At 46.0% G+C, this 24383-nt stretch overlaps 1 protein-coding gene across 1 annotated transcript; it reads right to left on the minus strand.

Moving 5' to 3' along the window:
• Window positions 1–1038: 1038 nt before the first annotated feature.
• LOC133052109 (glycine receptor subunit alpha-4) lies at window positions 1039–24289 on the minus strand. Its single transcript, XM_061136885.1, has 9 exons — window positions 24219–24289; window positions 19805–19935; window positions 19462–19529; window positions 18588–18811; window positions 18379–18461; window positions 16186–16326; window positions 13086–13300; window positions 7470–7619; window positions 1039–1329 (listed from the first exon to the last, which is right to left on the minus strand). The coding sequence occupies exons 1-9, from the start codon at window positions 24287–24289 to the stop codon at window positions 1039–1041; spliced, it is 1374 nt and encodes a 457-aa protein (XP_060992868.1).
• Between the last annotated feature and the right edge of the window lie 94 nt (window positions 24290–24383).

Here is a 24383-nt window from a genome sequence, read left to right on the forward strand (position 1 = left end):
CTCGTAGGCTGCTTTATCCTGGGTAAGGTTGCATGGCATTATTATTTGCTCACTAAAAGGAGGTGAAGGAGCAAGTTGGAAATGAGAGGTCCTGGGAAATAAAGAGATTTTAGAGAAAAGAAGAAACAAAAGTGCAGGCAGCAGAAGACTCTCTGAGGATAGTTTCTATATTCTAATCCTCCTCGGCCCTACCACCTTAGGCTCACTTTTCTTGAAAGCTTTATAGCATCAAGTAACTTTCTTAAAGACTAAGCATCTTTCTCTTTTTACACTCCACAGCAGTCAAACACACCCTGCCATGATGCTAGCTAGTTAGGGAATACAACAAATATTTCTGAGATCAGGAAATTTGGGTTGATCTGGAAAGGTGATCTTTCTGAGAGTCTAAGATTCCTGACCCCATTTTAACAGTGTTGAGGTTCCAAGGAAACTTGAAGACCTCTCTGTTGGGTTGTATAGCAACGCCTTACCCCAGTGTAGCCGATGACTGTTCAATCTCACTGAGTAGTGGGGAATCTGTCCCCTTGCCTTCCTCCCAGGGTCAAGGAAATCTGACTAAGTCACACAGGGCAGCACTTGTGGATGGGAAAGATTCCTGTTTGACCCATGGTTGGAGGGACAGAGGGCATGGTAAAGGTCAGACTCTGGGTAGGAGGTGGCAGGGGAAAGATTGGTGCAGATTAAGATGATAAATGCCAGAATCTAGTAGCAGTGTTCTGAATATCCTCTACCAGAGAACTGAAAAACAGAGAAGCTCCAGTCAGGGTTATCCTGGCCACAAGACCATAGCCAAACCTTACTTTCATGAGAAATGGAATAGTATGGAGAAAATCTGGATGAAGATAGGTGAGCCATCTTTCTAAGTACAGCCACCATTGGCACCATGCATTGTAGCTCCACATAGCTTTGGGATTGGCTGTTGAAGTTCTGAGTGCGAGATCAGGAAGGAGCTGTCCAAGCCCTTGATGGAATCTACTGGAGAGGGAAAGCCCACAAGGAGAAAGCAGGAAGCCAACAACTGGACTCTTAAGCTCCTATTCATAGTGCCTGGTGGATATCTTCTGACCGTAGCACTTTATAGACAACCCAGTAGAAGATGTTGAAGATGAGGAAAGTGAAAGGGAAGACAGCTCGGGAAATGGTGTCAATCCTCTTGGCCTGGTCCACGTAGAGTTTTCGCATGGTTTCTCCTTCCCTTAGAAGTGGGGCTGGAGGTTGGGGGCTATAAATGCCAGAACCTTCTATTGCACCTCCATCCCTTGCCTGCAGGCAGTGGCCCAGGCCATAGCCACGGAAATAAAAGCGACTTTCATGGATGATATCTTCCTCCTGGAATTACATGGAAGAAAAGGCAGAATTTGAGGTCACAGTTCTAAAGTAGAAGAATAGAGACCACACCACACAAATATCTCAGGCGATGCTATGCAGACAGGGTAGGTGGGTACACAGGCTCATTGCATGCTTTTTTATGGTCACAAAACTATTCACAAGATAGATGTATGCTAAGCAGCTATACGTGGTATGTATGGTCTATGTTTATGATTCCATTTGCAGATAAGCCTTGAGCTGCCTTTGTAAAATGCATAGCATCATTTAGAGACATCTAAAACCCAGGAAAGTGCTAACTTACTGTGAGAGGCACATCTCAATGTCAAGTTATCTCTGACTGGTAATAAACAGAATAAAACAAACTTCTCAGTTTGAAACCTTTAGAAAGCACAGCTGAGATAGTTAGACTTGGAAACTTGACTTTAATGACTTCCAAAAGCTGCAGAATTATTTCTCCTTGTACAAAGTATCTTTAAAAAATGTTTATCTCTGAAAATTCCAAAAGTTTTAAATAACCTAGTGGGTTATCCGAATTAGGATAAAGCTGATTACACTCTTGCACATGTGTGTGCTTCTAGGGTAACATTTATTACCCAATACACATTCCATTCATGTGCAGTACATGAATTCTGATGAACACATTAACACTGAAGAGGTAAATTTTATCTAAGCATTAAGTAATGTATCAGACTATACAAAGTTCATTTGTCCAATAAAAATGACAACTGACAACCTTAAGTAGCTACAACACAGCTGGGAGTCAGGAGGTAAGGCCAGAAAGATACGTGGATAGAGACCTAGAGAGAGATGGAGAGGGAGAAAGAGAGGAAAAAGAGAGAGAACCAAAGCCCCCAAGTGATCAATAGAACTTTACTCATATAAGAGTCTTTCAGGGCCTAACTCAGAGCCTATTTATTGTTGGTTTCTATACAACCCCAACCTGCCCCATTTTGTCTCCTTCTAAAGGACACACTCTGCCATCACAAGTGGTGGTTCACAACCTGGAAATTAGACATAGGACAGGTAAGTATATACCACAACCTAGGAATACTTCATTCAAAGATGATTATGATTTTTTAAAGTATAAATGTTTATAGCAGTAAAAGCTTCAGCTATGTAAGAAATAACCTCTTGTGGGATGGTACCAACTATCTTCTCAGTTTGCCCAGAACTGAGGTCTTCCTGATACTTAGGACTTTCAGTACTAAACAGAATAAGGCACATGTGTATATTGAATGGATGTGACAGATATACATAAAATGTAGATAAAGTAGATTTTACACATTTTATGCAGTTAGAAGGACATCATAGGATCTTTATCATGGGACCTCTATAATTATAGTAACCCATTTAAAAGTGGCTTTGTCAGTGAGATGTTGGTGTGGTTGGTCCCATTAATCCTTGATTATGACAGCACTAGAAGGCCTAGCCTGTCACTGGGCATCAGAGGTGGACAAGCTCAGGTCAGAGATTTGTCAATAGATCCTATCTCTTTCTCTACCTGCTGTAGGCTCATACGTGGGAAAGGACGTCAGTCTGGCTCACCGCTATGTCCCCAGTGCCTAGCACAGAGCTGGCATCTGATAGGCACCCAGTAGACATTAGCTGAATGAATGAATGGACTGATGAGCCACATGTGGAATACAGGACAGGGAATGGCTTTGTTCTCATGAAGCCAGCATCCTCTCAGGATCTCAAACTGAAGAGTCTACTCAGAAGAGAATCTTAGCTACAGAGTGCCTGGCAGAAAAAATGACTGTTTCTTGCCCCACCCCTGCACAATGGCCTGAGGCCCCTTAGAAAGAATGGCATCGTTGGCATAGGGAAAGGTCTCTCTAAGTCTGCCCACCAGAGAGCCTTACTACCCAATCCTTGATTTTGCCAGCCTCTGTGAAGAGAGTTGTACATGTGTGCATGCATGTTAAGTCAGTTCCGTCATTCCTGACTCTTTGCAACCCTATGGACTGTAGCCCACCAGGCTCCTCTGTCCCTGGGATTCTCTAGGTAAGAATACTGGAGTGGGTAGCCATTCCCTTCTCCAGGGGATCTTCTCCTCCCAGGGCTTGAACCCGCATTTCCTGTGACTACTGCATAGCCGGTGGATTCTTTACCCCTGAGCCATCAGAGAAGCCCTGTACCTGTGTAGGCCAGAGGCAATTCACCCTTGTGGTGGTGCTTTGACCCTGAGTTGTGATAGGGAGACCTCAGCTCTGTTGTCTAAGTTCTTTATACAACCTGTCACCATAGGCCTTGGCTCACCTCACCTGTATTCTGTAGTTCATTTTCACACTGTTTCTTCATGACAGGTTGTGCTGGATCCATTTTACAGATTGAGAACCAGAGGTAAACAAAATAACTCCCAAGTAAGTGAAAAATGTCCCTTGAACTGCAAGGAGATCAAACCAGTCAATCCTAAAGGAAATCAGTCCAGAATATTCATTGGAAGGACTGATGCTGAAGCTGATATTCCAATACTTTGGCCACCTGATGCAACGAACTGACTCCTTGGAAAAGACCCTGATGCTGGGAAAGATTGAAGGCATGAGGAGAGGAAGACAACAGAGGATGAGAAGGTTGGATGGCATCACTGACTCGATGGACATGAGTTTGAGTAAGCTCCAGGAGTTGGTGATGGACAGGGAAGCCTAGTGTGCTGCAGTCCATGGGATCGCAAAGAGTCAGACATGACTGAACAACTGAACTAAAGTGAAAAATGAGGGAGTAAATAAAATGAAGTTTTCTTTTGCTTTCTAGTTCAGAGTCCATCAGACTCCCTGTTCCCCATTGCTCATCCTAATCTCTGTAGGTATACAGCTAGAGGATACAAGCATGGAATATATTTGTTTGCAAAAAGCTCTGAAAGAGAAAGTTAAATCCAACTTTTGCTATTTCTGTTTCTATATATCTAATTATTTTCCCTTTTCTTCAATCACAGTAAACCTAAACAGAATTATTTGGAACTATTTTTCAAGCTGGAAAAAGCTGTTTCCCACAGGAGAGAAAAAACACGGCCAATAGTATGTCACCCTGGGCTCTTAAAAAAAATTTTTTTTAAACATATTGTACTACTTGTAGTTGAGGTAGCAAAGATGAGTGGACTAAAATTAAAGGGTGAGGGTCCTGAATTTGGGTACTGCTTATTTAGGCCAAATTCAGAGGGGTGTGTGTGTGTGTGTGTGTGTGTGTGTTGGGGAGGGATAATGGGGAGCTAAACTCCACTTTGTGGCTTTCATGCTTCCCAGGTGGTTCTAGTGGTAAAGAATCTGCCTCCCAGGGCAGGAGACACAAGAGACATGGTTGGGTTCCTGGGTCAGAAAGATCCCCCTGGAGAAGGAAACGGCAACCCACTCCAGTATTCTTGCCTGGGAAATCCCACGGACAGAAGAGCCTGGCAGGTTACAGTCTACAGAGTTGCAAAGAGTTGGACATGACTAAGCACACTAAGCATTCTTGTGGCTTCCATGGCTGTTGAAATGGAGCATTTTTGTGGCAGATATCTATAGGGGATGAGGGCTGGGGAACTAGAGAGGAAAGATATTCCAAAATCAAGTGGGGATGGGAATGCACAGTGTGGGAGATGAGGTGTGAAGATGGGAAGGATGGATTGATATTGAGTGATGTATATTGAAGTGAAGAGAGGAGATTGGAGAATGGGGAAGGGTCCTGGGAGATGGAAAGAGGCAAGCAGGGTTTTTGGACCAAGTTCCTGAGAGGATTGGGCAGTATTTTAAATTTCTTCCATTTCTCAAGCTATTCTGTTGATAATGGTAAGGCTTTTTCCTCTGTCTATCTTGAAAGAGAGCCCTTGCCAATAAGTCTGCAAAGATTGGCAGATTGGTTTCTGTGGCTGCTGTGTCCAGAACCTAGTGCCAGGGCCTGATGAGGTTATAAAAAATGAGAAACAGACCCTTCTGTGTGAGGCTTCTAGACTAGCTAGGAAGACAATGCAGAAATGTCTAGGAAAAAAAATAAGCTATCTTAGACTGTGACATGGAAGGAGACCACTACAAAGTGCAAATGGATGGTTGAGATTTGGGATTTGAGAAGAACAGGATGAAGTCTGGAGCTTGGTGAACAGCTGGCTGACTTCTAGAATACTCCTCACTTGCTCTTGGCTAAGGGATCCTTGAAAATCATATGGAGTCTCTCTCTCCCTTAAGAGGGCTCCTCTCAGACTGAAAATCGCTTCTCTAGCTGGAATAGCAGGGTCCAGAGAGAGGTTCTAAAAATGGATCAACCCTGTATCAACTTTTTCAGCCTGCTCAGTGACCTCCAGGATTCAGCTACATTACTTCTGGGATAGCATTGACTGTAGGAAACTCAAAAAGGGACAGAACTAATGATACAGTTAATGGTTTTCAGGTTTTATCTACATTAATCAAAAGCCTGGGCCACTTTGAGGCAGGATCCAGGTGCCTAAGCAGGGCCCAGGCTGCTGTTGTAACTATGTAATAATTGAGCACTGATTGTGACAGGATTCATTATGAGGTCAGGATCACCTGGTATATGACCAGGAGGGGATAGGCTGTGGGGAGTTGGAGGTTGGAGAGGTGCAGGGAAGGAGGTGGGACAAGTGTCACCCCGGAGTATCTCTACAGCAACCACAGCAGTCTTCTGTTACCAGGACACCTGTAGAGGCAATTTAGCTGGGAAAAGAAGTCTGGAATGGGTTGGCAGACTGTTCTTTTCTAAGGTAAGCATGGAGAAGGCACCAAGATTAAAACCCTTATAAAGATAAGATTTGGGTACCTGTGGGCAGGTTTGACACAGCTAAAGAGGTGGGAGCAGTTAACTTACAAAAGGGTGCACCTACTTTTCTTGCCCTTCTGCCAAGTCCATATGTTCTTCCCCTGAGCCTCTGCCTAGGATAGGAAAGGTTTTTAGGACTTTTGATAGGTCCTACTCAAGGAGGTACAGTTGTGGATCACTCCACTAGAGGGCGTGTTTCCCAGACCACAACTCAAGGACTGAAGCCCGGAAAAAATGGATGAATTCCGACCAACCACTAGATGAGACAGGAACCCTGCCCTCAGCAGAAAGGGACCTTAGCAAGGAACATGAAATCCCGGAGGTAGCTTTTGAGATATTTTTAGTGCAGACATATTGTAAGGGTACTCCAGAAGCAGCTGAAATGGGAGGTGGGGCTGTTAGGAAGAGAGAAGAACCTTAGTGTTAGAGAGGCCCCAACAAGCTAGAGCCAGTTTGCTTAGATAGATCATTGTTTTCTTTCCCCACCCAGAGATCATATGTGCTTTAGTGCCTCCAGATTAGGCAGTAAACAGGGAGTTGGAGCTCAGGATAGGCCAGAATTTTGTGTGTCTGATGATTAAGTGCCCCTTATGTAGCTCAGCAAAGGCTTTTAGTTTTGCTCATAATTGGGCACTTCCTTCTGTGACAGTGGCCCAGGCACTTCTGTTGTTATGACAGTGTACCTAGCACCTATCGTCTGGGCGATGGGGTGGCGGGGGGCGGCGGGGGGGGGGGGAGGATGCACTGCCTCTGTTGTCATGAGGACAAGATCCCTACTTTGCTTCCCCAGGTGATCACAAACAAGAATGAGAGAAAATAACAACTCATGCCTAAAAAATCTGATGCACCCAATGGAGACCAAGGCGAAGAAATGAAAGAGCCAGAAGATGCAAGTGGTAGTGTTTCAATTCCAGCTTAGTTATGGGGATCCTTTTATAATTCTCCTCTAGAAAGGCACCAATGCCTGACTTGAATTCTTAACCACCAATCAGTATATGACAACCTGGGGTACCTTCCTTCTGGGTGGGAGGAGAGTCAGGAGCAACCACTACTAATTCTCAAAGCAATCTCGTGGTAAGTCAGTCGATAAGGTTCTAATATTGGCTAATATATTTGCAGTGCTTACTATGCAGGGGAATCTTCCCATGCTGTTAATTTACTCTGGTAGACTGCCCTACAGGAATGAATGTCCCATTGGACAGATAAAGAAATGGAATCAAAAAGGTTAAAGTACTTAGCTTATTTGTAACCAGCCTGGGACTAGAATCCAGGGTTCCTGACTGCCTGTCTAGTCCTTGCAGTCTAGATTGAGTCTTGATTTGTGGGAGGAGTAGAAGAAAGGAAGGAGTCCAAAGGAGAAAGGAAGTGGGCTCCTCCCTAGTTATGCTCACCATGCGGTGGCGCCTCTGCCTTCTTCGAAGTCGAATGAATTCCTTATGCTGACGAGAGACAAAATTGACAGCAGCATACTCCAGCAGGGCAGCGAACACAAAGAGCAGGCACACGGCCATCCAGATGTCGATTGCCTTCACATAGGACACCTGCAACATCCATCAATGGAAGAGTCAACCTTCCTCAAGTTCTTTCATGGCCTCTGCCGTGGATTACCAGCCTGCATCAACTGCCTGCTATTCTGCAGCTTTATCCTGAATTTCTTCTCATGTTTAAAGAAGCTTTCCTTGATATGTCCCATTATCTGAAGGACTATGTCAAAAAGATCAGACTTGACCCATCTGCTTCACCCCTCTGCCCTCTTCACCCTCCACTTCCATCTACTTTTCCTCCCTATACTTCTTTTCCTTCCTTTCTTTCTCCTTTTTGAACGTCTGCTTCTGCTTCGTATTATCCTTTTCATTCTTATCCTCTTCTGATTCTTTTCTTTGAATAAAAAGCAATGAATATGAATGCTGGATTTCTTTGCCTTCTGTTCTCTCCTAGGGTAACACAGCTGTGGTGGTAATTGGGCAGGGTGTGTTATTCCCAAGTGAGACATATGAGGACATTCGAGGCCTAGAAGGGAAAAGTCAGCCAAGATTACCCAGTGAGAAGATGGCACTAGAGCTTAGGGATTCTGGGCATCAATTCAGCGATGCTGCGAATTACCTAGGTTGCAGTCTCAATACCAGACTATGAGTTCCCTCCTTTCCTTCCTCCATGTCTATTCTTCCTTTGACCCTATGATTTTTCCCTGCCATTCTTTACAAGAGACCCTGGTGAGGATTTGAAATGAGTGGAGAGCAGGGGTCTTATCTCTCACAATGAAGAGCAGGACAGGGTAGGGATCCCAATGGGGTGCACCATCCACCCCCTGCTATGGATGTTTCTGTCATTTCAAGAATGCTGGCTTCTGCCTATCCAGTCTCTAGTGGTCTCCTCTACTACCTGCCTTGGTAGCTTTCAGGTACCATCAGCCCTCTGTATCCATGGGTTCTGCATTTGAGGATACAGAGGAAACATAAGGGACTTGAGCATCTGCTGCTTTGGGTATCTGCAAGGAATCCTGGAAGCAATCTCCCAGGGGCACTTGAGAGATAACTGTACTTTTCTCTCCCATTTCCTTTGTGAAGATTAAATGCTCACTTCTCTTGAAACAGGATTGTGGCTGGGTGGGACCAGAGGGGACCAGAGGGCAGAGGGGACCAGAGGGGACCAGAGGGCAGAATTCAGGTTTATGAAGTCCTTCCACTTCCTCAATCAGATCACCTTCTTACAAAGTTTTGAGTGGCTAAGCTCACCTTATGGGGTTCCCCAGCAGGAGTAGGATTTATAATAGGCAACTTCTTTCACCAGCCTCTGCTATGTTGGACACTGAGGATGCTGCACACTCCTGGTAAGGAGCAGGTCTCACAAGAGAAAACTTCCACCTCCACAGCTCTTAATCAGGGCTGACCCCCACACCCATTTCCCCGTCCCTCCCCCCACCAGGGGCATTTCAAAATGTCTGGAGACATTTTTGGTCACACAATTTTAGGATGGTGCTGGCAACTGTCTTCTAGAGGCCAGGGATGCTGCTAATATCCTACAGTGCACAGGACACCACCCCTCCCCCTGCCAACCCACACAACAAAGAAAAATGATCTCACCCAAAATGATTATAGTGCTAAGATGGAGAAACTCTGCTCTATTTCTTTTAGGGTAATTCTATTGAGATGATAGTGGTGGGTTGCTAGGCAACCCTGATTAAGCATCCCTTGGTGTTTCCACTTTGCCACCTACAAAGAGGGCCTCCTATTTCATTTACCATCTCCCAGTTCCACTGTGCCCCCAGGGATGTTAAGAAAGTGCTAGGAAAAACCACAATGAGATAATGACAGGGGAGGTCCACGAAGGGCTTTGGACCATCAAAAGAAAAAGGACACCTTAAGAAGCAGGAAGAAAGTCTTGTTAACAATAAGTGTCAACAATGCACCTTAAATATCTCTGGAAATCATCCACTCACTATCCTGGCTCATCTGAAGGATTGCAACAGCTTCCTAAACAATCTCCCTGCATCTCTGCTGGCCATTTCCAATCTGTTCTTCAAACAACAGCCATAATTTTGTTTTCAAAATGGAAGTTTGATCATATCATTCCTCTGCTTACAACCCTTCAGTGGTTCTCCACTATCTTTCTGATACAGTCAGTGCTCCCCTCGGCATGACACCTAGCCCCTGCCTACTTCTTTCAGCTATACCTTGTCCCTTGCAATCTATGACCCTGCCATGCTGATCAATTTCAGTTGTCTCCCAAGGGGATCATCTCTTTGTGTGTATCTCTCCTTCACCTTGATGATCTTTACTTAAATGTCTACTTTAGATACCATATCCTCTAAGAAGTCTTCCCTAATCATCCCAGTCTGGGTTGATTGCCCCTACTGGATGTGCCCAGGTTACCTACACCTGAGCATCCATCAAATATACCTGGCTCTTTCCTTCACTAGATTGTAAGCTCTTCAGTGGCAAGGACTATTTCTATCATGTTTGCTCCAGTGCCTAGCTAAGAGCCTGGCACATAGTATCTTTTGAATTAATGAATAAGTGGGTGGTGTATTTGTCTCTGCTGGTTCTGTTTGCCCTCTTAGCCTTCTTTGTTACTACCTGCCCCAGGAGCTGTGGGCCATTTAGATGACAGGATTTTGAAAGAATTGGGTCCCTCCTCCCTGCTGCAACTTTAGGTCTAATCTGTCAGTCTCTAGTAAGAACTTCCATTTAACCCTCCATTATACACTGAACCAACTGGAAGTTGTATAGATCAAGAACCTGGCAAAGAAACAATGATGGGTGCCTTTAGGAGCCCTAGCCCTCATAAAGGCAAAGAAAGAGCAACTTCCAGTAGCATGGGAAGTGGCCATCCCAGTTGAGTTCCCTTACAAAGTGAGCCTCGGCTGCTCTCATCCTGGACACTAGAATAGTATTGGGGGTGAGATTGCTGTCGGTTTTCAAAAGCCCCTGATCTGGCCCCACATTTTTCCTTGGGGCTCCCATGAAATCTAAAGTTGCACAAACTCAAGAGTGAGCAGAAGCTCTCTGACTTAGTCCCTTGCTCTATGGGGCCGGCCAATGAAACTTTTTAGTTCAGGGTCTATGCTTGCGTATTTTGCTATTGGCCAATGAGGCCAAGAAAAGGTCATCAACATAGAGAACAGACTTATCGTTGCCAAAAGGGAGGTGGTGGGGTAGGGAAGGACTGGGAGTTTGGGATTAGTGGATACAAACGGGTATATATAGCATGGATAAACAACAAGATCCTACTGTATAGCACAGGGAACTATATTTAATATCCTGTGATAAACCATAATGGAAAAGAATAGAAGAAAGAATGTCTATATATGTATAACCTATTCACTTTGCTGTACAGTGGAGATTGGCACAACATTGTAAATCTATCTATCTATCTATATATAAAGAAAAGGTCATCAAAATCTGATGAGAAGTTACCAAATACCACACCCCTCCCCCAAACCAAACAAAACCAAACAATTCTCCAGTAAAGTCCATTCTTTCTATGTGAGAAAACAGAATGATTCCCGGGAGCAGATGGATGGTGTTTGCTCACAGGAGGGGACTGGAGAAAGGAGTTCTCTCAGCAAGAATAAGGCATAAACTGAAGCAACTCCCTGAGTTAGAGGAGAATTTCCTTGTATGGCAGCAGCAATAAACTAGGGCAAGGGTTCTTAGGTCTGAACTACTTTTCTTCCTCTGGTCTTCATGCAAGACCACTACTACAGCCTCACCTGGCCCTGTAGCCTTCACCTAAGCCCAGTTTGCCTCTCAGAGCCTCTTCATTATGCTTGTCATTTAGAAAACACATTTACAGGCCTACCTCAGAGATGTTGTGGGTTTGATTCCGGATCACTACAATAAAGCAAATCGCACAAATCTTTTGGTTTCCCAGTGCATGTAAAAGTTACATTTACAATACACTGTAGTCTAGTAAGTGTGCAATAGCATTATGTCTAAAAAAACTATATGTATATCTTAATTTAAAAATACTTTATTGCTAAAAAGATGCTAGCCATTATCTGACAACTCAGGGTTACCACAAACCTTCAATTTGTGGGAAAAAAAGCAGATCTGCAAAGCACAATAAAATGAAGTGCAATAAAATGAGGTAAGCTTGTATAGGAAATTATCTCTGACAACTTTCCATGTGACACGATCCTAATCTCAGCTTTGTCACTGTCTGTCCCTAGAGGAACTTAGGATCATCTCAAAGGTTTCCTGGTGATTCAAAAATAATTGAGAGTACTACCAGCTGCTTTAGGCCTAGGTCCACTACCCAGTCCTTTCCACCTAGACCCCTGATAATTATAACAATAACTAACAATTATTGAGTGGTTATTATGTGCCAAACACCATTCTCTGTGTTAATACATTATCTTATATATTTCTTGCAATAACCCTATGGAAGAGGTAATATTCCCATGTTACAGGTGAGGAGACTGAGCAGGAATTTACCTGAGATCACCATTAGTAAATGATGAGGCTGGGACTTCAATAAAAATCTACCTGTCTCAAAAAAAAAATTCCTGTTTCTAATCTCCTACTCTTAACAACTATTGCCCCACCACCCCAGTATATAGAAAATTTGTAAATTCAGTCTGAGTATCCAGATCACCCCCTGTTTAAGTCCCCAGTAAAAGTCTTCTTAGGAATAAACACTGGGAGATATGAGATCACAGGGCCTGGTTTCCAACAAAACAGAGCAAGAGGGAATATATTCACTAAAAGAGCCATAAAAACTGTATTGTTTTTGCTTTCCATTGTTTCTCCATGGCATAGTACAGTACCTGGTACACAGCATGTGCTCAATAAATATTTACTGAATGAATGAATTAGCTTGCTCCCTGATCATCTCAGAGCCTTGCTGACTTTAAGGACATTGAGGTGATGACCTCTAAATTCTGTACATTAAGACATGAGGCAGGGAAAACCTGGGTCCAGTCCCATCAGCATAAATCTCTCTGTGTAATCAAAATATCACCTGGCCCTAGAAAATCTGAGTCCACTGACTTTAATTGCTATTTGCTGCCTCAAAGTTTTCTCACCCCCAAAGAAGGGACATAGTCTCTAGAGCTCTTTGTGGTAGTATCTGATTTCTGACATAGCGAGAAACAGATGTCAGTTTAAAATCCTTGTATTTCTTTGATTGTTCCTTGTGAAGCATGACCTTGAGAAAGTCATTCTATCTCTCTGGGCTGTAATACCCTCATCTGTGCCATGAGGCAATGGGGCTTTCTACTTGCTGAGGGTCTTTTGATCTTGGACATGCTAGTATTTCCTGATGAAAGTCAAAGTCAGCACTGTCTACTCATTCCCTAGCCAGACAGCATCTGCAACCCCAGTCTCCACACTGTTTTTAATGTTATTAGCAGTGTGTTCCAGGGGAAGAGAAGGCAGGACACCTGCTCTTGCTTGATGGCTCTTCTCTACTTTAAATCCAAGGAAAATAGTCAGTGGGAGGAATGGGGGAATGAATGGTAAATGGGGAGCTCTGTGGCAAGCAAGGTCCCTGGCATGTCTCTTCACCTTAGGCAAAGAGGCCCGGGAGCCAGAGCTCTGAGTTGTCATGGTGAGCACAGTGGTGATGCCTAGGCCCACTCGGGCAGGGGCAGCATCCATGTTGATCCAGAAGGAGACCCAGGACAGGATGACGATGAGTAGGCTGGGGATATACATCTGAATCAGATAGTAGCCCATCTGTCGTTCCAGGTGAAACTTTACCTCGATGCAGGTGAATTTCCCTGCAAGGAAAGAGGTGAGGTGTCAGGCCGCAGGTCCCCAGCCAGCAGCTGAAACTGAGAGGCAGGAGTTGGGCAGCCCTATCTCTGTGGGCCAGCCTCTGGGCACCTAAGCTGGGTCAATAATCGAGCCTTTCAAAATGGTCCCAGGGAGTACCAGATGTATGTTTTGATGAAGCTCTCAGAGTAGCCAACAGGGACCTTACCTCTTGCTCCAAGCACTTTAGTTGCCAGCAGAAGGCCTTCCCATGACAGTACTGAAAGAGGATTAAGAGTGGGAGGGCTCCAAAACCAGGCTGGATGGATTTGACTCCTGAGCTTCTGTCCACTAACTGTGTGACCTCAGGTGAAACACCGAAGCTTTTAAAGCTTCAGTTTCCTTGTCTATAAACTAGAATACCAGCAATATCCATTCCATCACTGGGCAATTGTAGGAATTAAGTTAGATGACGCATTTGAGGTGTTGAACACTTAGGCAGCTGGTACTGTTCTTATGATTAACAAAGCGATGAGCCTAGACTCCACTCCAATCTCAGCATCCTTGCTGGTGTTTGCTGGGACCCCTGAAGCTCTCCAGCAATGATTCACTGAGATAAACACTGCCTGTGTCTTAAGCAAGTAAGTAGAGCTGGATAGCAAATATCTGGAGACAAAGTCCAACAGAGACCAGCTCTGGATGGTGGGCAGCGAGTTCCCAGACAGCACTGGGCAGAAGTGTTCTATTCCACCAACAAAAAGCTTGTTGGCCCTGGGCACATGTACCAATACTCTCCTCCTCTGCCAGTCACCTTCACTTTACCCTGCTTCCCATGCCCCAAGGCTAAGAAAACACTAGCTCAGAGCTTCCCCTGGTAGTAGATGCTTAGGATAACCAAGGCAAAAAGCAGGGAATGTGTATATTTTTCTTTTATTGTGGCCCAGTCTTGCTCTTAGCAGGCCTGTCTGATTCCTCAAGGTTAGTGATTTCATCAATGACTGACTAAGACTTTGTCATGTGTGTGATGCTGTGATCTCCCACTGTTGCCTGAGTCCATCTCACTTCATCCCACTCCAGGCTTCTAGCCATGAAGTGTTTTTGGTATTCATATTTTCTTTCCGATGATAGAGGTTTTGTTTTCATTGACATAATTAACACTTGCCTAGCATAGAAAAAATGTGAAAGGTAGAGAGGGAATAATAATATTCATAAACTGACATTTATCAAGTCCCTACTAAGTGCCCTGACTTTATATAGTTTATCTCATTTAAACCCCATAGCAACTCTTTGGGGCAGGTAAAATTATTATTTCCCATTTTACAGGTAGGGATACTGAAGTTCAAAGAGATTAAGTTACGTTTCTTGAGTGTTCCCAACTAGTAAATAGTGTGGCCAGAATTCAAACTCAGCTCTATCTGATTCCAAAGTTCTTGCTCTTATCACACTGCTTCAGAAACACTTGGTGCTATTTCCTTCCAGGATTTTTTTCCCTTCCAGGATCTTTAAACAAATACTTTTGGTTTGTATCTTTCACCACAATAGAATCATTCTGTGTATACAACTTTGAATCTTAACCTTTTCCACTTGTATTTTCCAATGTTGATATAAGTGCCTTGCAAGCATCCTTTTAAACCTCTGGATAATATCCCAGCAAGCAGATATGCTATGTAATTTATTTAACTTCTGCCCTATCAGTAGATATTAAGAGCAGTTCTGAGTTTTTGCTAGTATAAACAGTGACCCAGGAGCCCTCTTGGGGTCTAAAGTCAATATAATTTTTTGGAATATTTCCTTAAAATAAATTCCAAGGAGTGGAATTCCTGGATCAACAGGTAGGGAAAAAATTTAGATTCCAGACTAAAGTTTCTCAGTGTGCACCCTGGACCACCTGCATCAGAATCCTCAGGATTTGTGTTCAAATGCAGATTTCTGGGCATCACTCAAAGCACATGTAATCAGAATCTCTTAGAGGTAGAACCCAGGAATCAATATTTTAACAGGCTCCCCAGGGAAATATGATGCACACCAAAGTTTGAAAACTATCAGTCTATATACAAATTGCCAGTTTTTTTTTTCCTGAAAAAGTTTACACCAATTTCCACTCCCACCAGCATTTTCTAAGTTCAATGACTCATTCCTCTCCCCAACTACCTGTACCCCCACATACACAAACACATATTCATAGGCTTTCACCCAAAGCATATCAGCACACCATTGGAGGAACCCAGGATCTCCCTTCTTCAGGTTGTGGCCCCTATCTCAGCGTCATAGCTCTTCACAACAGCTAAATGGTGAGTGGAAATGAGGAACCTGCAGCGATTAGGGAAGCTGCAAAAGGAAGGTGCTCAAGCTGGAAAAGCAGCCACTCTTCATTTCCCGACCCAGCTTTCACACCTGGGAAACCAAGTCAATTCATGAGACTTGGGCACTGGAGACAGTGGCAGTGGGTGTGGACAGTAAGCCAGCTGGTGCCCTGAATTCTGTTCTCTCCTGGTTCAATGTAGTCATTTAATACTCCCAGATGTAGAAATTCCTCACTTTCCACATGAAGTTGGCCCCAGGACAGGTGGAATACTCCTGCCACTCACTGACACAGGCTCATTTGTTCTGCAGCATGTGATAGGGACAAGAATATGGGCTTTGGTGGTGGAACATGGGCTTTGAATTTGAAATCAGTCATTTACTAACTGTGGGACTTGGATAACTGATTCAACTTCTTAGAACCTCAGTCTTTTCTTTCTGAGAAATGGGGCTGATCACCGCTACCATAATGAGATAAAACATATGAGAAACTTCACACGCCATTGGGCACAGATTGGACCTTCAATAGAGGCCAGCTGCTTTGCCCCTTTCCCTCCCATCTGGAGGCCCTTCATGCAGCCCACAGCCAGTAAGATCCTAGGTTTTTTACCTGTGTTGTAGTGCTTGGTACAATAGCCTAGATCCTTCTCATCCCGCAAGATAAACTGAGGCAGAGTCAACCCCTCGGCCACTTGGACAGCAGGAGCATCTTCCAGCCACTCAAACATGAGGTCATTCATGGTGTAGCCAACTGAAAGTGAAAGAGATGGCAGAGGGCTGCAGAGTGTGGGTGTTGGTTGGGGGTAGGGAGAGGGTTAGAACTGGCAGGAAAGAACAGATAAGGAATAAGGCCTGGGTTTTAGTAGGTTTATCATGCTCATCTGGGAAAGAAAAACCGTTCTGAAGAGGGTGCTTGATCAATTACTTCATGTGCCCAGCCTAAGTAGGTAAATCAGAAAGATTTCAGATTCCTCTTCTCAAGCATTAGAAAGTCCCAAAGAGAAATTATTCTGGCAGACCCAGAAAGCACATTAAAAGGCTTGGAAAGATGTCAAGGAACCCAGCTGGGAACCTCCTGCCCCATCTCAAACCCAGGGGAGTAAGCATGTGTACTGACCACATACCTTGAGCTGAGCCAGCCTTGGAGCTGGGGCTTCTGCCACCTCACTCCAGAGAGGAGAGAGCTATTTATACCCTGCCAGCCATGCATGGGCCAATGTGCATACCACAGACTCCTAGCCAGGGCCCTGAATTGGGGCAAAGTGAGAGCTAACATCAAAAGTGCCAAGTTGCTCATGGAGAGCTAGAATTTCGTGAAGGCTCTTGCCACATAGATGACTATATTCACAGGTTGGGTGGAAATGGGAGCAGAAACACCAAGGCTCACAGATGCTCAGTGTAGGGCCTTGGCCCAGAGTAGCTTTGTGACTTTAGGCAAGTCACTTCCCCTTCTCTAAAATATTCCACTTACATTTCAGAGGAGGTAATGAGGACTTGGACGTGAAGGTGGTTTATGAACTCTAAAAAGCGGACCACATAGGACAAATTCTATCCATCACTATTGTTATATGTTAGAAACAGATTGACAAGACTTTTCAGAGGATCAAATGCATAACTCCTGATCTCGCAGTCTCATTTGCCCAGGAAATGGCAAAGAAATGGACATGGGCGATGTCCAGCCTTGTCAACCTTTAGCTTCTCTGTACTTGGGACAGCCCCTGCAGGCTGTCACCCCATGCCCTTGGTAGCCTTTGGCTGACCTTGGTACCCTTGGCACTGTCCTATGCTTAGAACTGTCCTCTCTCACCTCTCTATAAAAGTAATCTGTACACACTGCCATATGTAAAATAGATAAACAACAAGGGCCTGCTGGATAACACAGGTAAATATATTCAATAACTTTTAATAATCTATCATGGAAAAGAATCTGGAAAATAATACATATATAACGGAATCACTTTGCTGTACACCTGAAACTAACAAAACATTGTAAATCAACTATGTGCCGTGCTGTGCTTAGTCGCTCAGTTGTGTCCGACTCTCTGCAACCCCATGGCCTGTAGCCCACCAGGCTCCTCTGTCCATTCTCCAGGCAAGTATACTGGAGTGGGTTGCCATGTCCTCTGCCAGGGGATCTTTCCAACCCAGAGATCAAACTCAGATCTCCTGCACTGCAGGTGGATTCTTTATTGTCTGAGCCACCAGGGAAGCCCAAGAATACTGGGCTAGCCTATCCCTTTTCCAGGGGATCTTCCCAACCCAGGAATTGAATTGGGGTCTCCTGCATTGCAGGTGGACCCTTTACCAGCTGAGCTACCAGGGAAGTCCAAATCAACTATACTTCAATAAAAAAATTGCCTATGTTCACAAAGAATCAGGGTTCAAAGACTGCCCATCCCTGCCAACTCTGGATTTGCATAGGCATCTTGAATATGTTAACTCAAAGGAAGTAAAGATAGAATTACTGCAGGCACTGTGAGAGGGAACATATCTCTGGACACAGGAGGTACTCCTCAAATGGCCCTCCACATCCAGCCCAAGCACACTGGTATATAAGGTTGGTACCTTATTCCCTGCAAATAGCGAGGGAATGGAAAAGCACATTAGACTGGGTGTTCAGGAACTCTGGCTTCTAGTCTTACCTGGGCCAAGAGCTGACTATGTATGCTTGGGGAAGTCTGTCACCACTCTGGGCTGCCCTTCTCCTGTCTGGAATATCACAGCATGGGGTTTGCCTATCACAGCATGGGGTTGCCTAGTTGGTATCTCAGGCATCGCTCTGTGACTTTCTAGGGACACTTACAGCTTTCCAGCTGCATCGTGCAGGTCTGGATGTCCATGGGGAAGTTCTTGAGGTCCATCGGGCAGGACAAAATGAGAGTCAGCCTGGCAGGGACAGGAAGAAAGAAGCCAGGCTGGCTGAGTGGGGCTCAGCACAGCACAGGGACCTTCCCCCCAGCCCTCAGCCTCTGCCCCTTGCCCCGAGTTCTCCTGGTCATCTACCAGCTGCACCTGATGCTGTAGAGCACGTTTCCATTCTTGAAGATGCGCAGCAACTTGTTGTCTGTGGTCACCTCGTGGAAATTGGCCCCTTTCTCATTGGCAAAGAACAGGTCTGGCTTCCAGATCAAGTCCAGCATGGAGGGATCGAGGTCCAGCGAGTCATCAGGATATTCTCGGTAGGCCAGGCGTGGGTCGTTCCACTGCTGTCGCAAGAAGACATTCACCCGGTAGTCCTGGGAGAGGGCAGAGATGGGCCCATAAGAGGCAGTGTTATTGTAGGGACTAGCAAGCCTACCTGGACAGGAGGGCCATGAGGAGGAAAATGCTGGGAACACATCTCAGGGGCAGTGGGCATTTTCCACTGGAGAAGGAGCCTGCCTTGGGCTGATATGGCAAAGATGGGAAGGGAAAAGGCATTTATTAAGCTCTTACTATGTGCCTGAGTCTTTGCTAAGTGCTTTCTTCATATGCATCATCTTATTTAAATCTCACCTCAACCCTGAGAGGAGAGTGCTGTTATGATTCCCATTTTACAGATGAGGAAACTGAGACAAAGAGAGGTTTAAGTAAAACTGCCTAAAGTCATACAACTATTAGATGGTAGAGTCTGAGATTGAATGCAGACTTTTCTGATTAAAAGCCTGTGCTAGTCATCAAGCTATCTTCCAAACTCGACCATCTGCTGCTTAGGCTAGTCTGCCTTTAGCCACAAGAACCCTGGGCTGGGGAAAGATAAACTCCTAGTGACCACCTTTGGACATCCCATGGCTTTAGCCGTGATCCTGAAACAGAGAGAGGACGTCAGAGGAAAGACTGGCTTGCTATCTGGTGGGCTTTTCCCATTCACACTAGAGAGGAAGTGGGGGGCACGGAGATGCTTTACCATGGTAGTCTCAGTGATGGAGCCAAAACTGTTGATGAAGATATTGCAGGTCACATTCACAGGTGGGCCTAAGGGTAGCAAAACACAGCCATATTGGTAGAGCATTCCAGGAATCTGGGAGAAGATTCCAAGACTGCCTCTCTGAGCTGGAGGCCAGGGCCCTGCTGGGAGAAGGCAGTGCCTGGCACATAGACCCAGGGTGATGGGGTGGGGATGCTCCTTCCAAGCCGTGAGTGCTAGACCTGTTCCCCAGCCTCCTGGCTCTAAGGTAGGCAATGGGGGTGGCTCAGTGTCCCCAAAGTGAGTGGGGAGGGGGAGGGTTTGTAGGATGAATACTTCTTACCTTTAAAATTAGGCCGAATCCTGGCATCATACCCGGATGTTCGCCCCATAAGCTTGTCCAGGAAATCAGAGGGGGACATGGGCTGGGACCCCTTGGTCCCAGGTTTGACTTCCTCTTTTGCCAAGGCCACCCTGGACAGGAGAGAGAGTTAATCACTGAGATCAGTTGTGTGTGCATGCGTGCTAAGCTGCTTCCATCGTGTCCAACTCTTTGTGACCCCATGGACTCTAGCCTGGGGCTTCTCTGGTGGCTAAGTAGTAAAAGAATCCACTTGCAATGCAGAAGATGTGGGTTTGATCCCTGGGTCGGGAAGATCCCCTGGAGGAGGGCATGACAATCCATTCTAGTATTCTTGCCGGGAAAATCCCATTAACAGAGGAGACTGGTGGGCTATGGTCCATGGGGTTGCAAAGAGTTGGACATGACTGAGCACACACAGACTGTAGTCTGCCAGGCTCCTCTGTCCATGGGATTTTCCAGGCAAGAAAACTGGAGTGTGTTGCCCTGCCCTCCTCCAGGGGATCTTCCTGACCCAGGGATTGAACCCACATCTCTTATGTCTCCTGCATTGGCAGGCAGGTTATTTACCACCAGCACCACCTAAGAAGCTGGAGATCAGTTATATTCTACCTTTATTACAGATCCTTCACTTTCCTGTTCCCACCCCGCTTTGGCTGGTCTCCATATCAGTGAGGAGATTAGGAGATGGGTTTCTGCATGTCCACTTGCAAATGAGAACAGAAACAGCCGTAAGCCAACACAACAGCTCACTAGTCAGTCCTAGACAATTGCTCTCACATATATTGGATCTTTTTGCTCTCACAATGCTCATGTGATGGGGGCAAAAACTGTTACTTCCATTTTACAAGTGAGAAAACTACTTCCAAAGAAGGAGGGATCTGTGGGACTGTAAATCAGTGCAGCCACTGTGAAAAACAGTATGGAGTTTCCTCAAAATATTAAAAGTAGAACTATCATATGATCCAGCAATTCTACCTTTGGGTATTTTTCCCTAAGGAAACAAAATTACTGTGTTAAAGAGATATTTGCACCTCTCCCATGTTCATAGCAGCATTCTTTGCAATATCTAAGACATGGAAAGCACCCAAGTGTCCATCAACAGATGAATGAATAAAGAAAATGTGATATATACATACACACACATAGTGGAATATTACTCAGTCATAAAAAAGAAGGAAAATTCTGCCATTTGCAGCAACATGGACAGACTTGGAAAGCATTATGCTAAGTCAAATAAGCCAGATGGAGACAAATGCTGTATGATCTCAGATATAAACATGGAATCTAATACATAAATAATAGATAGGTGGATAGATAGATAGATCAGTCAACTAACTAACCAAGAGGAGAATGACTTGCCCAAAGTCTCACAGCTGAGGCCTTGTCCAGTGTTCTCTTTCTGACAGTGTCTTGAACACATTCAAACATGAATGACAGAATTAATGTGGCTGCGGCAACACTTTGTACATCTGGCCTAGCCAAGGATGGAAAGGGCTCAAGGGCAAGTGACATCCCTAAGAGTTGGTTTCAGTTGTTTGGCCTTCATGCTGATCTCTCAGGGGCTAGGACTCAGCTTCTGGAGAGGGCAGTTTGGCTTCTGCTCCAGCAAGAAGCTACATTCTGAGCTGGACCTCGGTTCAGTCGGCTGCAGGCAGATGAACTTGCCTTTGCAATAACATAGGCAGGAAAAAGCAGGGCTCTAGGAGCAAGGGAAAGACTCCCAGTAAAGAAGCCATGCTGCGAAGGTCAACTCCCATCTTATCTCCCTAAGAGCTTCATTTCAAGGAAGGGGCCAGGGTGCTTTGGCCTAGCCTAGAGGCCAGCCCTCTTCTCCCCTGACAGGTTTTCCTCTAAGGGGAGCAAAGTTTCTCCCATACGCCTGCTTGTCTGCTTACCAGCCAATAGCTAGACCAGGGACCAGGAATTCAGCAAGGGCTTGAGGGCAGGGGTGGAGCTGAAGCTAGACTCCTGGCTGGGCCCTGTGCCTCCTGCTCCATCCTGCCGTCATCACTAGAGCCCACTCCCCTGTGCTGGGATGTGAGGTGACTGCTCTCCTGGGTCTGAGTCTCCTTTGAGCCAGTGTGCTCCTCTTTCCCAGTAAATCTATGTACCTGCCAGTGATTGATACAGTAATAAAAGTAGCTGAGGCACCATGCTAAACACTTTATCAGAGTTCTCACATCAGTCCTCTCAATAAGTACCATTATTATCCTCCTTTTATAGGTGAGGAGTGCAAGAAGGAGCAATTTGTTCATGATCATACAGTTTCTAAATGGTAAAGCCAAGATTCCCACCCAGAGCTCTTGACTTCAAAACTAAGCCTATCCACAGAGGTAAAGAACAGACTTTTGGACTCAGTGGGAGAAGGAGAGGGTGGGATGATTTGAGGGAATAGTATTGAAACATATATATTACCATATGTAAAATAACCAGTGGGAGTTTGATACATGACACAGAACCCAAAGCTGGTGTTCTGTGACAACCTGAAGGTGTGGAGTGGGGAGGGAGGTGAGAGGGTGTTTAGGAGGGAGGGGACACATGTATACCTATGGTTGATTCATGTTGATGTATGGCAAAAACTATCACAATATTGTAAAGTAATTATCCTCCAGTTAAAATAAATTAATTAATTAAAAAAAACTAAGTCTATCTACTACAGTATTGAGATATGAGCAGCTCCAGGCAGGCTGCCGAGGAACCAGAGTTGGGGAAGGTCAGTGGCAGCCTCACTCTGACCCCTAGAGTCCTGCCTTTTCGGATCCCAAGAGCAAGAGGAAGCTCTTACCCTGGGAACAGAGGCCACCTTGGCCCTGAGCAGGGGTTGCCAGAGCAGGTGTCTTAAGCATGCTCTGAAAATCCAAGGAGGTGCTGGTGCAAGCAGAAGTCGTCCGTGGCTTCACCATGGGACGTCCACACTGGCCAGGTGCTGCTGCTGGCCATGTGCTGTCTGCTCCCCGCCCCCAAGGAGGCCACGTGGACCTGAGTGTGGGCCCCCAGGGAGGCCACATGGACCTGAGTGTGGAGCAGCCAGACCCTTGCCACCGTCCTCAGCTCCACTCTCATGTCATCTCTCCCACTGGCCCCAGCCCCAGGACCCTGGGACTGGCTGTGAACTCAGCTGTCTTGGGCCCCAACCCCCGTGGCAGCCCATCTTTTCCAAGGCTACCTCATTTGTGGACCTGACAGCAGAGTCACAGTGTGTAGACTCTCCTTTCTCCCATTCACTCCTGGAAAGTTCTAAACACCAGTAGGACTCAGGAGGTTCCAGAGCTGGAAATCTTTCTCACGGAAGGCCCTTGGATGGGGTAGAGGGGAGAACGCCAATTCTGTTATTGGGTGCCCGAGTGACCTTGGTCAGGTCACCTGCCCTCTCTAGGCCTCAGTTTCCATAAGTTCAATGAAGGACTTGGACTCAAGGCTTCCTAAGGGGTCACTTTGCTCTAATCACCAAGAGGGCTTTGCTGCCATCAAAGCCTGGGCCTTGGTGTAATTTCCCCTGCACCAGGGCCAGCAAATGCTAGCTGGGTGTCCCCTTCTGCCTGCATCCTCATATCAGCTCCAGTTCAGCTGCCATTGCTATACTACTTTGGGCTCCTTTTCACTCTGAAGAAGTTTATTTGCTCCCTGCCAATGCCACTGCATCCCTGCCTGCCTGCCCACTCATGTGTCTGGCAGCACATGAGAAGGAGGCTCCTCAGGGGCAAACAATCCTGGGGTGCTCCCTGAATGAAGAGGAGGATGATATTGCAGTGGCACTCACCCACCTCCACCTTGGGAGGCACTCTTCTGACCAGTGCAGCCCAGGGCACAGCCATCTTTCCTCCAGCATCCCCTGTCCACCTAGCTTCCCCTGTTCACCTAGACTTCCCCCCAGCCCCCAAAGCCCAGGAAATGATGGCCACATAGTACCACTCCAGGGAGCAGCCAGGTGTCCCTTGGGCAGGGTAGGGAGAGTGCAGAGGGCCCAGCTTTGATCAGCCCGGCTTTATCCTAATGTGGTTTGGGGAAAATCCTGGCTCGTTGTAACCTTCTGGGTGAGCAGCTGGCAGAGGTTGGTGTTATTTTTAAGGATCTGAGGAGCATGTGGTCAAGTTGGGAGGGAGATAGGGTTGGAGGGCAGGACAGATGGCTTCTGTTCAGGGGCTCACTCCCTAGCCCCTACCCTGACCCAGGAAGCTCTTACCCATGCAGAAGCCTTCCCATCACCTCTGGGGCTTTGACATCCTTCACGAAAGGCTCCTGGGATCTCAGTGGAGATGGGTGAGTCCCCTTCTGGAGCCATCCTATCCGTGGGCTTTTGGCAAACTTCAAGGAAACTCTGCCAGAGCCCCAGTTGCCCCCCCTCCCCAGCCCGTGTTTGCATGCATCTCCTTCTTACCCCCACTCAGCTCACCTGAGGAGGACCTGCCCTGGCAGGGTCCAGAGGAGAAGGAAAGAGAGGGTTGCTGGATTGAGAGTTGTCATCCTGTGGGGACCCTGGAGTCCTTTTCTCAGCCTGGCTGCCAAGGTGAGAGGGGATACCCTGGGCAGGAACGCCGAAAGTACAGATCCTTCTTCC

Source organism: Dama dama, chromosome X (genome assembly GCF_033118175.1).
Source record: "Dama dama isolate Ldn47 chromosome X, ASM3311817v1, whole genome shotgun sequence".
In the NCBI taxonomy this organism is placed as follows: domain Eukaryota; kingdom Metazoa; phylum Chordata; class Mammalia; order Artiodactyla; family Cervidae; genus Dama; species Dama dama.